General features: G+C 41.3%; 2 protein-coding genes across 2 annotated transcripts in view; one reads left to right on the top strand and one right to left on the bottom strand.

Annotated features, from left to right (window-relative positions):
* Window positions 1–114, top strand: part of tmem135 (transmembrane protein 135) — an 18,552-nt gene extending 18,438 nt beyond the window's left edge. The window contains exon 15 of the mRNA XM_042092862.1: window positions 1–114. This exon is cut by the window's left edge and continues 2,287 nt beyond it. The gene's annotated coding sequence lies outside the window, so the exon portion shown is untranslated.
* Window positions 115–5,642: 5,528 nt separating this feature from the next.
* On the bottom strand, window positions 5,643–10,763 carry rab38b (RAB38b, member of RAS oncogene family). Its single transcript, XM_042093733.1, has 4 exons — window positions 10,426–10,763; window positions 8,637–8,917; window positions 7,105–7,227; window positions 5,643–5,887 (listed from the first exon to the last, which is right to left on the bottom strand). Exons 1-4 carry the CDS (start codon window positions 10,658–10,660, stop codon window positions 5,753–5,755), a joined length of 774 nt encoding a protein of 257 aa, XP_041949667.1. The 5' UTR covers window positions 10,661–10,763; the 3' UTR covers window positions 5,643–5,752.
* Window positions 10,764–11,114: the final 351 nt, after the last annotated feature.

The following is an 11,114-nucleotide window of genomic DNA, read 5'->3' on the forward strand; positions in this document are numbered from 1 at the left end:
TTTTTTAAAGGAAAAAGATAAAGTTATGATCTAAAAAAAAATAGGTGTATACTTGTATAACACTGTTTGTAATTTATATACAATGAAAAATAAAACTTATTTGTTCTCTGTTGATATTTTTGTAGTAGTGCTGTTATTTCCTGTGAAATGGTATATGACCTCAACTTTTTGTTTGAATCTGTTGTAGAGGTAAAGGAGATGAGAGATTAATTGTAATCCAGTGCTCAGAATGTTTCTGTATTTAAACAGAATTTAGGAAACTGCACCTCCAAAAAAACATGATTAAAACACAAACTGTGTCAGTCATTGATCATCCACTCGTCCTCTCCTTTCAGCATTTCAGGATTCTGTTCAGATCCATTTGATCCTATAACCTTTTGCAAGATATAATACTACAAAGCACAAACATCACTCCCCACCTCTTAAGTCTGCCTTTGGTCATGCCATTGAAGAGAATTATTGTGTCCTAGTTCCTTGTCATCCATTTCACGTGCATCATTTCCAGACTATTAGTTAGGAACGTGATGCTATTTGTCTTGTTTGTTAGTTTATCTGATTTGTTTCCCTGTTACTGAAGCACCTTTAGACTGTTATATTGATCGTGTAAATGAATAATAACCATTGCTGATTGGATCTGGTGTGATTTCAAGCCACAGGGAATGGAAAGAGGAATGATGGGTAATAATAGACGTGGAGAAGAGGAACAGAAACCTGTTCAGTCATGGTGTATCTGCATTTTAGGGTGTCTGTGTGCGTCAATCATCACAGGAAAGTGAAGCAGTGATTCAATGCAGGTTTCAAAGTACAGTCCTCTTTATTTTACAATTATTGTACAGTTATGAAATTCAGTGTTGACATTCACAGTTCCTTCCATTCAATCATTTCCTATCCCTTCCCTCTCATGCATACACACATACATACACACACACATACACAAGTGTTGAGTAGATGTGTGTGTATTTGTGTGTGTGTGTGTGTGTGGGGGGGGGGGGGGTAGCCAGAGCCAAGTTGTGTGTGTGAGTGATTCTAAAAGGCTTGTTCAGTGGGTGGGTCTACTCAGGCGCACAGAGATAATCTTAGCATAATCAACCTGCAGCCCTGGTGGAGCGCGTCCCTGTGCGGGAGGAGAAAAGCACAGCCGCGCTGCTCCACTCACACACACACACACACACACACACTCTCACACACACACATACTCTACTCCACTCCACTGCGGCCCTCTGCTCTGACAGACAGGACGGAAAACTCATCCGACGTGGTCATGTGAGTCAGCTTTGGTCATGCCAGGGCTGGATTTCATGCCACAGCAGACAGGTTCTGTTGATAAAATGACAAGAGATGAGTCTGGTGGCACAGACACAATATACAGGTAGCTGTGCTGAAGCATTTGTTTCAGGAAGCTCATTTTTTTTATCTCTACCCAAGAGGTAAAATACACAAATAAAAACCTTAAAGAAATAAAGACCTTAAGGATGGCGTTTCTTTCTTGTTGTTTCATATTGTATAGAATAATTTCTCTCTCTCTCTCTCTCTCTCTCTCTCTCTCTCTCTCTCTCTCTATGTGTGTCTCTCTCTCCTTCTGTTTTCCTCTCTCTCTCTCACTCTATGTGTCTCTCTCTCTCCCTCTGTTTTCCTCTCTGTCTCTCTCTCTCCCTCTTCCAGCATGTACGTTGAGTAGAGTCCCCTGAGTTTAGGGCCTATGCCTGATACGTCTCACCCAGGTGTGATGTCAGAGTGTCACGATGGCGAGTTCAACAACAGAGTGAGAGAATGAGAGCGTCTCAGAAGCACACCTTGACACACTGACACCTCGCACAGAAAAAATAAAACATGAAACCCCTCTGATGTTCCTCTCTATTCTGATGCAGGATGTTGACCAGCTTCAGTAATTCACTCTGTAAAATAGCTGGTAAAATATAATTCAAGTGTTCAGTTGTTTTAATAGTCCACCTGAAAGAATTTAAATTGCAGGTAACAAATAAAAAACAACATTATAATTTACTCTGCAAATCAACACATCATTTCCCATAATCACACCACATACCTCTCAGTTAATAGATTACTATACACATTCTGTACTGATGCACAGGCTGCAGTACCCACAGTAGAAGGTAGGTGGTGCTACAGAGGTAGTCTGGTGAGAATTGTGCTCAGAGCTTTCACCTTTGGATGTGGCTGTAAGAAAATGCTGGCTGGTTTGTGCTGTTGTTTTGTGTGGGAGTGGGAGTGATTGTGAGTGTGTGATAGCACAGCAGGACAGCGTGTTATCACTCATCTGGGGGTGCACAAACCTAAATATAACACACCTTATGTAACGTACCCCTGGGAACTGCATGGATTTCTTGCCACATGAACATGTGAAAATGCTCTGATATGATGATGGGTAGTAATCTGGCGTAATCTTATATCCTCCTTTAATCACATAAGCATATAAAGGAGTCATTACTGACAGTCCCCTCTGCTAGAAATCAAGTCTAGAAAGGGCAGAAAAGACAAAACAACAGCATTGCTTTCTAGAGGTACAATGTGAGTGTGTGTGTGTGCATGTTTATCACGTGTTTATCTGTATATGCATGCACGTCTATTTGTGTATCTGTGTCTGTGCATGTACTTCCGTGCTATCTGTGTGTTTGAGCTCCTGCTGATAGGTTAAGCTGACATGATTTGCATTTATCTACTGCCGTGTGTGTGTGTGTGTGTGTGTGTCTGAGAGAGAGATAGAGAAAGAGAGTGTATTAAAATATTGGTACTGTGTGTGTGTGTGTCCTCTGTGCACGTCAAAAGAGGTGTGGGTGTTAGCGTGTGGGAGGTACTCTCTGGCAAGTGCTGTATGTATTTGTGCACTCGGTACAGTCTATAATTCTTTAGATTTCTCTCAGATGAACACAAGAGTGGCTAAGCTGCACCAGTCGTGAAACTGTCTATCTTCCACACTGTGTTAACACAACACGCAGTTCTGTGCTACCAGCATGATGCAATCTGACGATGAGCCCATGGACAGTGTAAATAGCAAATTCAAATCAGATGTCTGTTTGTTTGTTTTTTGTACCTTTTGGCCATTGGGATGGGACACGTAATTATTTGTTGATCATCACATTCCGTATTACCCCTCAGCAAACCCTTCGGCTTCTGAGTCACATGACCACACAGGGTGACAGCCTCATCTGGCCGTCCAGCGCGTGTTTTACTGTCCGAGGGTGGATTTGGCGAGAATCAAATCTAATTTCTGGCAGCTGAGACATGAAGTCATGCGGCGCTTAATGGGATGTCCAGGCTGGTGGCAGGTGATTCTGGCGCAGATCCGGCCCTCTTGTGGGCCCGTGTGTGGCGAGTCAGCTTTATGCGAGGTCAGCTGCAATCTGCCACTAAGGGTCATCAGCTGGTGGGAGCTTCCGAAGCCATTAGAATCCCTAGAAAATGGCCATAACGCCTCAGATAATGACCCCTCCCTCCTCCCTCCCTGATGGTGGCTGCAGTCCAAATCAGAGCTCTTACAAAACCTCTGTGTGCCAGCCACACCTAACAGGTTGTTGAAGCCCATGTGATATGTGTGAGTGTGAGTGTGAGTGTGTGTGTGTGTGTGTGTGTGTGTGTGTGTGTGTGTGTGTGTGTGTGTGTGTGTGTGAGTGTTCCAGGAGTACAAGTGGTGAAGAGAGACAGGTGTTATTAACACCAGGTTTATGGGTTCTACTCCCTGAACACACTGGATGTATATGTCGAATACATATATCTCCTTCTATAACATACGTATAAGAGATAAAAATGTCCACTAAATGTGCCATTGTATTGTAAATGGAAATAGCATACTGTATATACCTCTGTTGCCTTCTTTGAATTTAAGTGCTTCAAATCCACTGTGTGCCATCAAAATATAACAGGCTGTTAAAAACCACATGGTGAGATTTAAACTCCGTAGACGTTTATTGCTCTCTTTAACACCTTTAAGGACTCCGATTAAAATCCTTCATCAGGGTTTTATTTCATGCTTCAGCAGAGTCTTGGAAAGCAAAGGGAGGAGGGTTTGTGATGTGTGTGTGTGTGCGTGTGTGTGTGTGTGTGGAGAGGAAAAATGAAAAAAAAAAAGGTTTGAAAAGTGGCCCACAAAAACTCCCCTTGCCAAACAGGCCATATTAATGAGGGTCTGTTGTCATGGTGATAACAGCAGAACTGGAGTGAATTGGAACCCCTCTATCTGTGATGGGGGAAAAATAAAAAATAAACCACAACATGCTGAGAAGCGGGCTATCGTGCCATAACAGCTATGCACTTGATCTAAATGTGCTTGTGATTAATATGCTCGAAAATGATGGCTAAATTACACACACACACACACACACACACACACACACACACACACTAACAGCTTAGGAGGGGGGCGTGCAAAGGCAGAGTGCACAGTACCTGTTTTGCATCTTTCATCTCTCTCTCTGACCCTTTTTCTTACAACCATCTGACAGGCGACATGTTACAAAGGCTGTGGAATATAAAAAGGCTAAAGCCTACATCACTGTCGGTCTAGATGGTGCCTCGTCTACATCTGTGAATAGCACATGAAGTTGGCTACATAATGTGCTACATAAAATAAATCATTTTCACCCTAAATCATCAGTTCCAAGTAGGTTATGCAGTGGTAAAAAACATTACTTAGAAAACCTACAAATGTATAAAACTATTAGCTACTTTTCACTTCGTTGTTCTTATCTTTATTCACTAAATAGGCCTATGTTCTGTTTATTCTTGAAGCAAAACTCTTGCCTGGTTACACCAGACTCACTACTTTGTCTTACTTCATAGAGAGTCTGGCCTCTCATGATTGGGAAATGTTTCCAACTCTAGCATCATAATGGGTGTAGACTTTGCATTAACTTTGAAATCATTGGTCCAGCATAACCAATCATATTGATCACAGATTCCTCGCGCTACTTCCTACTTCGCTTAACCTTTACAAACTGAAAATATACTGAATCGACAGTCAGGAAACAATTTAGGCCTACTTTTGCAGTACATAAATGTACAAACCGCCTCTCGTTGCTGATTGGTCCTTCACCCTTTGTGTCTGAGGGAAACATTAGTGTATGTGCCAGACTAGTATCTCACTGAATTCTAGGTGGGTGTGGCCAGGCTAGCAAAACTCATAGTGTTGAGATTTAGGGCCTGTGTTCACCAATCACGTTTTTTGTGCTGACAGCGCCCTCAACCTCATTTTTAGAGCGCTTCAGTCAAGTGTTTATTGTTGCTAGGTTTCAAAGTTTTGATTGGTCATCGAGACAGACGAGCCAATAGCTGTTCTAAAACTTTCAGCATTCTGAGCGCTGCGTAAAAAATGGTCAGCGGCGAGGGTTTTTTTTAACGCTGAACTTCATAGGATTTGTATAGAAAATAGCCGCCATCGGCTGCAATTGGTGGACATAGGCCCTTAGTTACTCAAATGGTACATTTAGAGGGGCATGGCTATTTATATCACACTGTAGATGTTCTTTTTTCATATGAACTGTGAGTTGAATGTCAAGTTAGTACAGGAAATGGTTGCTTTTAAAGAGATTTTGTCCTAAAAGAAAAATAAACAACCTTTTAAAAAATCTGACTGAAACACGCAGAGAGAGGATCACTAGCTGTCGAGGCTTTGAATAACAAAACTGCTGTGATAGGGAGGTCCACAGGAGATTTATATAAAGTCAGTGAGTCAGGCGGCATGAATCACAGCACTGCCAACAGCACACTGACATGGAAGAAAGGAAGCAAAAGACCACTTTCAAAAGGAGGCTGGAGAGAGAACAGAAAAAAGAAAAACAGAAAAAGAGTCCGTTGAAGCATCGGTGGGTGTGGGTTGCAGTTGTGTCCAACAGCAGTTTTCTCTCAGTCTCAGCTCAGAGTAGGAGTCAGTTACCTGTTTTATTGCACAGAACCTTACATGTAAAAACACATTAGGAGCAATACAAACAATATCACATACAAATAAGAAAGGTGATGGAGTTTGACATGTCATATCAGCCAAGACAGTCCATTTAAAGTGATTTAGCCTAAATGTAAGAGATATCTCATTACCGTACCATCACAACTAGATATGAACAAGACTTCAATAAAAGGTTTGCTGTGCCATCAGCATAGTTTCTACATTCTAAAAACACTACTGGTGCAGTTTACAGTTGCATTTGTCAGAAGATGCCTCTAAAACTACAATTTTAAATGAGCAGTGAAAATATATTTGGTCCTTTATAACAATATTTCTCCCATACACAGAGTAGATTAAAATATTGTGACACATTCTTGCTGGGTTTTTCCACTATGGTAGTTCTAGTGGCATTTTGGATGACTAAAACTGCAAACTGCAAACATCTAATCAGTATTTGTTGATCTACATGACAATGATTGTGCAATTCCATGCGCAAAAATCCTCATTATTATATATTATTCATCTGTCTATCTACATACCTATCCACTAACCTATCTTCATGTCTGCCTATCCGTCGGCTTTCTGTCTTATAAAATAAAATAAAATAAAATAAAAAAGAACCAGTTAGTGGGAGAACTGTAACACTCCAGTGGCTTGAGAAATAAAATGGCTGAAGAACTCTGTGGGGCTGTAACATGCCTAGAAGACATTTAGCTGTATTCTGGAGAGCCATGTCATAGTATGCCTCTGAGGAGTTGACACATACGTATGAAGTTTAAACTCTCCCATTCCACATATGTTCGGGGAGAAAAAAATAAACACGCCACGTCTTCCTATTTGTGCGACATGGTTCATACAAGCTTGACATCGGTATTAAAAACGTTTACAACACTGAGGTGTTCAAACCATAACATGTTCGGTAACACTGTCCATAATCTCACATTTGTTATTATTATGAGTTTGGCTCAATAAAATAAAAACACAACCAAGATCTGTTTCTAACACAATGTGAAACAACACCTCCTGGAGAGAGTGTCCATGAGCAGGCTTGACCTGGAGGCTTGGGGACTTTTAGTAGTGAAAGGAGCGAGACTCGTGACTGCTATGTTTCTGTGAGCTCCTCGAAACAATGATGTGCAGCCTTCCCCATTGAGCCCATTTCCAAAGACACTGCACCTCCCTTAGGACCTGAAGCAGGAGGAACAGCTGACCTCTTTGGAGGAGCTGAGCTGTGGGGAGATGGTGTCTGGAACCACGGACTTAAGGATGTCGTTCTCGCTGGCGATGATGTGCTTCACCAGGAAGTTGGCAGCTTCATTGATGTTGATGTTTTCCTGTAGAGAGAAAAGATAAAAGAAAATTGGCGAGGGTGATGTAATGAACAGGTAAAGTCAAGTGTAAAAGACATGGATATCAAGAAGACATCTCATTAAAGCAACACAATGAACTTCTTTCCCCTTAAAATAACAGCTTCAATCTCATTTTGATGTAACACTTAAAATACATAGAACAAAGTCTCTGACATAGCCGACGTGCGGCCAGAATTCCCTGCGTTGTGGCATATTCTGTGCAATGTCGTTGTGGGTAAGAGCATGTTTTTTTTTCGTTGGCTAAATAGGTACCCAGTGCAAAATTGACAAAAAGGGCAATTTCTACATTGAGTTACTTTAACATTAGCTTTGGTGACATTAGCTTTGGTTTTGATGCACACATTAACCTAAAATGTCACGAAAAGATAAAACTTGGTACTTTTCAAACTACTTAGACACAAAGAGTTACTGTCCTTATAAACTTGTCAATTATAGTTTATTAACCAAAAACCTTCAGATGAGAGTATACACAGCCTTATTGACAGAATGAAACAAAATGCTCGCATGCTCTTAATTTGTGAGTTAGAATTTACATTTATTAATTTAGCAGACACTTTTGTCCAAAGAATTCAACAATAATATACAATACACTAACAAACAATTCAAGCATGATTGTTTTTAACATTCAGTTGTCACAAAATCAATGACAATGACTGAACAACCTGATCCGTGGTATTAACTAGATCTCCAGAACAACTCTGAATAAAATGACTTTGAATGCTCTGCGTATTGCTGTCACGGAAGCTATCTGAACAGACATTGAAATTGGCACTAGTTGCTTCAAACTTTCATAGCATTCTTAAAAACTATCTTCTAGTTGACTTCAAATGCACTGACTGATTTACAATATCTACTGTTATTCCAGAGTTGAATTTTCTCCTTTTACACTATTACTGTTATCATTCCGCACAATGCAACAATAATTGTCGTAGACTAAGAGGGAGGTATCCCAAATTGCAGTGATAAGCAGTGGTGTTAATCCTTTCTCCTGCAAATTAACTCACCAGCCCATTATGCAATGCATATCTCCATCCCTGACTGGGGTAAGTCTGGTCTCGGTAATACTCTTCCACCAGATATGAATAGAATTCACTGTCTGTTAATACGTTTTATGTGTTGGTGGAATTGGATAGACTACGTAAATGCTCACTCGCACAAAATGCTATTTAGAGAGAGGCTGTAGAGATCTCTACTGACTGCGTCTCGTGACTCGCGGCACTGTTTACCAAGAGGACACAGGCTTTCAGCTGAATCAAACCAGCCTGCCTTATCCAGGGACAAGATCTTGATCTCCATCACAGATTTCAGTTTCTGACGTGGACATGTGTGTGCATGAAACTCCTTGGAAGTGTGGTGTCTGTCCAGAGGCCTACCTTTGCTGAGGTCTCAAACCAGCCGACGAAGCCGTTCTCTTTGCAGAACTGCTCCATCTTGATGCCGTTGTTGTTGAGGACGTCCTTGCCCTGGTCACACTTGTTGGCCAGCAGGACCGTGGCGATGCTTTGGCCGTTGGCCAGCGTGAGCTTCGAGTCCAGGTCCTCCTTCCACTTGGTGACCGCCTCGAACGTCGTCGGCCTGGTGACATCAAACACGATGAAGGCACCCATGGCCTCTCTGTAGTACACCCGCGTCATGTTCCCGAAACGCTCTTGGCCTTACAGGGGAACATCGACAAAAAAGGACAAATGTCAATAACAGCAAGTTCTCACTCATATTAAGTTGATGAAGAAGTAACCATTTTAGACTAAAACTGAATCATATTATCTGCAGAATGGAGAATACATGGATATGTTCCTTCCTTGGCCTAGGTCTTTCATTACTGGTGGAATTGTACTTATTTGTGAGTGTGTCTGTGTGTGTGTGTGTGTCTGTGTGTGTGTGTCTGTCTGTTTATGTGTTAATACAGATTCATGTATGTGTGTAGGTGGAGGGGTGTGGGGGTGAGAGGAAAGCTGAACTGAATGTGTAAACAAAGCCTCCTTGGACAATTTGCTAATTCAATAGCATCAGCCATTTCTAGTCTCCTAGGCGCTCCAGGATGCTCCAGCATTTTCAGCAATGCTGTTCATTCCCTTATATAGCCATTTTTCTCAACTGAAAAATTCTAAATATGTGTATATGTAACTTATTTCCATGGATGCAGCTAATAAATAATAAAGTTTTGAATGTGGAGCACTCATTGTCCAGGCCAATCCTACAGAATTCAGACATAACTCAGAGCACTGGGGCCAGTCAAGTGAGATTACATTATTAAGCTTTGCCCTCATATGGCCCTCTGGGTGCAAGAGATTTGGAGACCACGGGCTTGACCCAATAATTTTTTCAGTCAAACAAATCTTGCATTCTTAAAGAAAACAACACCTAGAAATGTCTTATATGCTGTTCCAAAAGTCTTCAAGTAGTGACTGTTTTAATGTGGTGGGGGATTTAATTGGTTATCCCAATCAACCATAACCCACTAAGAACCATCTTGATAATCACTAGGTCTACTCGTCGCAAAGCTGTCATCAAACTTAATGAAAACACACTTTGCCCATTAAGGCTAAGAAGAAGTGGGACCTGTGTGTGGAGGCTACAAGATGGACTGATCAGCACAAAACGTTCAGTGAGTGCGAATGGGCACATTCGTCTCCAGGCTAGGTTTGTTTACTGCCTCTCTCCTATAATGGCTCTCCTGTGACTTGTTTCTAAATCTTACTCACATGAGACCAGTTCTCATATGATTACACGCATACCTTCCGAGCGGGGGTAGGAAATGAGTTATTCTTTAAAGACACACACACACACACACACACACACACACGACTGACGTCTTGCTTAGCACGTGAGAACCTCTTGAAGTATTCAAGCCCAGGGGTTATAACCACCAATTAACAAAGCAGATTTGTAAAACACAACACAGTATTGATATACAATTATGATTGTACGACTGATTATGGCACTAAAAACAGGCGGACAAATTTCGAATTATTCTTCGTTTAGCCTATATAATTCAATTAAATATTCCATATATTATTGAGATCATAGCCTAGCTACATTTTAAATACTTTCAGATAGGCTACTTTCGAAGTGATAGTTATTTTCGCTTTATTGTGTTGACTTAAACTGAAATAAATTTAAACGGCTTAACATCTGCAAACAATAAATTATAGGTTGGCCTACCTGCTATATCCCATAGCTGCAATCGTACCGTCTCCGAATCCCAATTGAGAACTTTTAGTGCAAAATCCACCCCAATTGTTGCTCTGTAGTTGGTAGAGTACGTTTGATGAACATATCTCTTTATGATACTCGTCTTCCCTACTCCCAGGTCACCAATAACGAGTATTTTGTACAAATGTTCCTTCAAGTTATTCTGCATTGTGCCCAGCGCCGGTGAACCACGATGGTTGGTCATGCCCCGCACACAGCGATGAGATATTATGGGAGAGGTTGCTGCGTTCTTGACCCCATGATATAGGAACGCCCTGGAGTAAACTTGTGACTAGACTTTTCTGAGAAGCAAAGCTCGTGAGCGCCACGGTCTTCACTTGTGTCTGTGAAAAGGAGGAGAGGGACGGGTTTGCGCATAATGGGGTAGCCATAGGCACAGTTTTGGGTTGTTATGTGGTATAGCACGATCACTACACTACACAAACTCTAAAACTTATACTTGCAGCGCAGCCACACAAGTGGCCTACATAGCCTACACAGAAATAGAGAGAGATCTAGAAACTTGCTTTCAATGAAATAAGTTCACATAAGCCCATATCTTAATTCAAGAACATGTGCAATAAAGTGCTGGTAATTCAGTAAATCTCACCCCGAGATTTACACAAGGATTCCAGGATGCAAACCTACTAATATTCACG

This window comes from Alosa sapidissima, chromosome 5 (genome assembly GCF_018492685.1).
Source record: "Alosa sapidissima isolate fAloSap1 chromosome 5, fAloSap1.pri, whole genome shotgun sequence".
In the NCBI taxonomy this organism is placed as follows: domain Eukaryota; kingdom Metazoa; phylum Chordata; class Actinopteri; order Clupeiformes; family Clupeidae; genus Alosa; species Alosa sapidissima.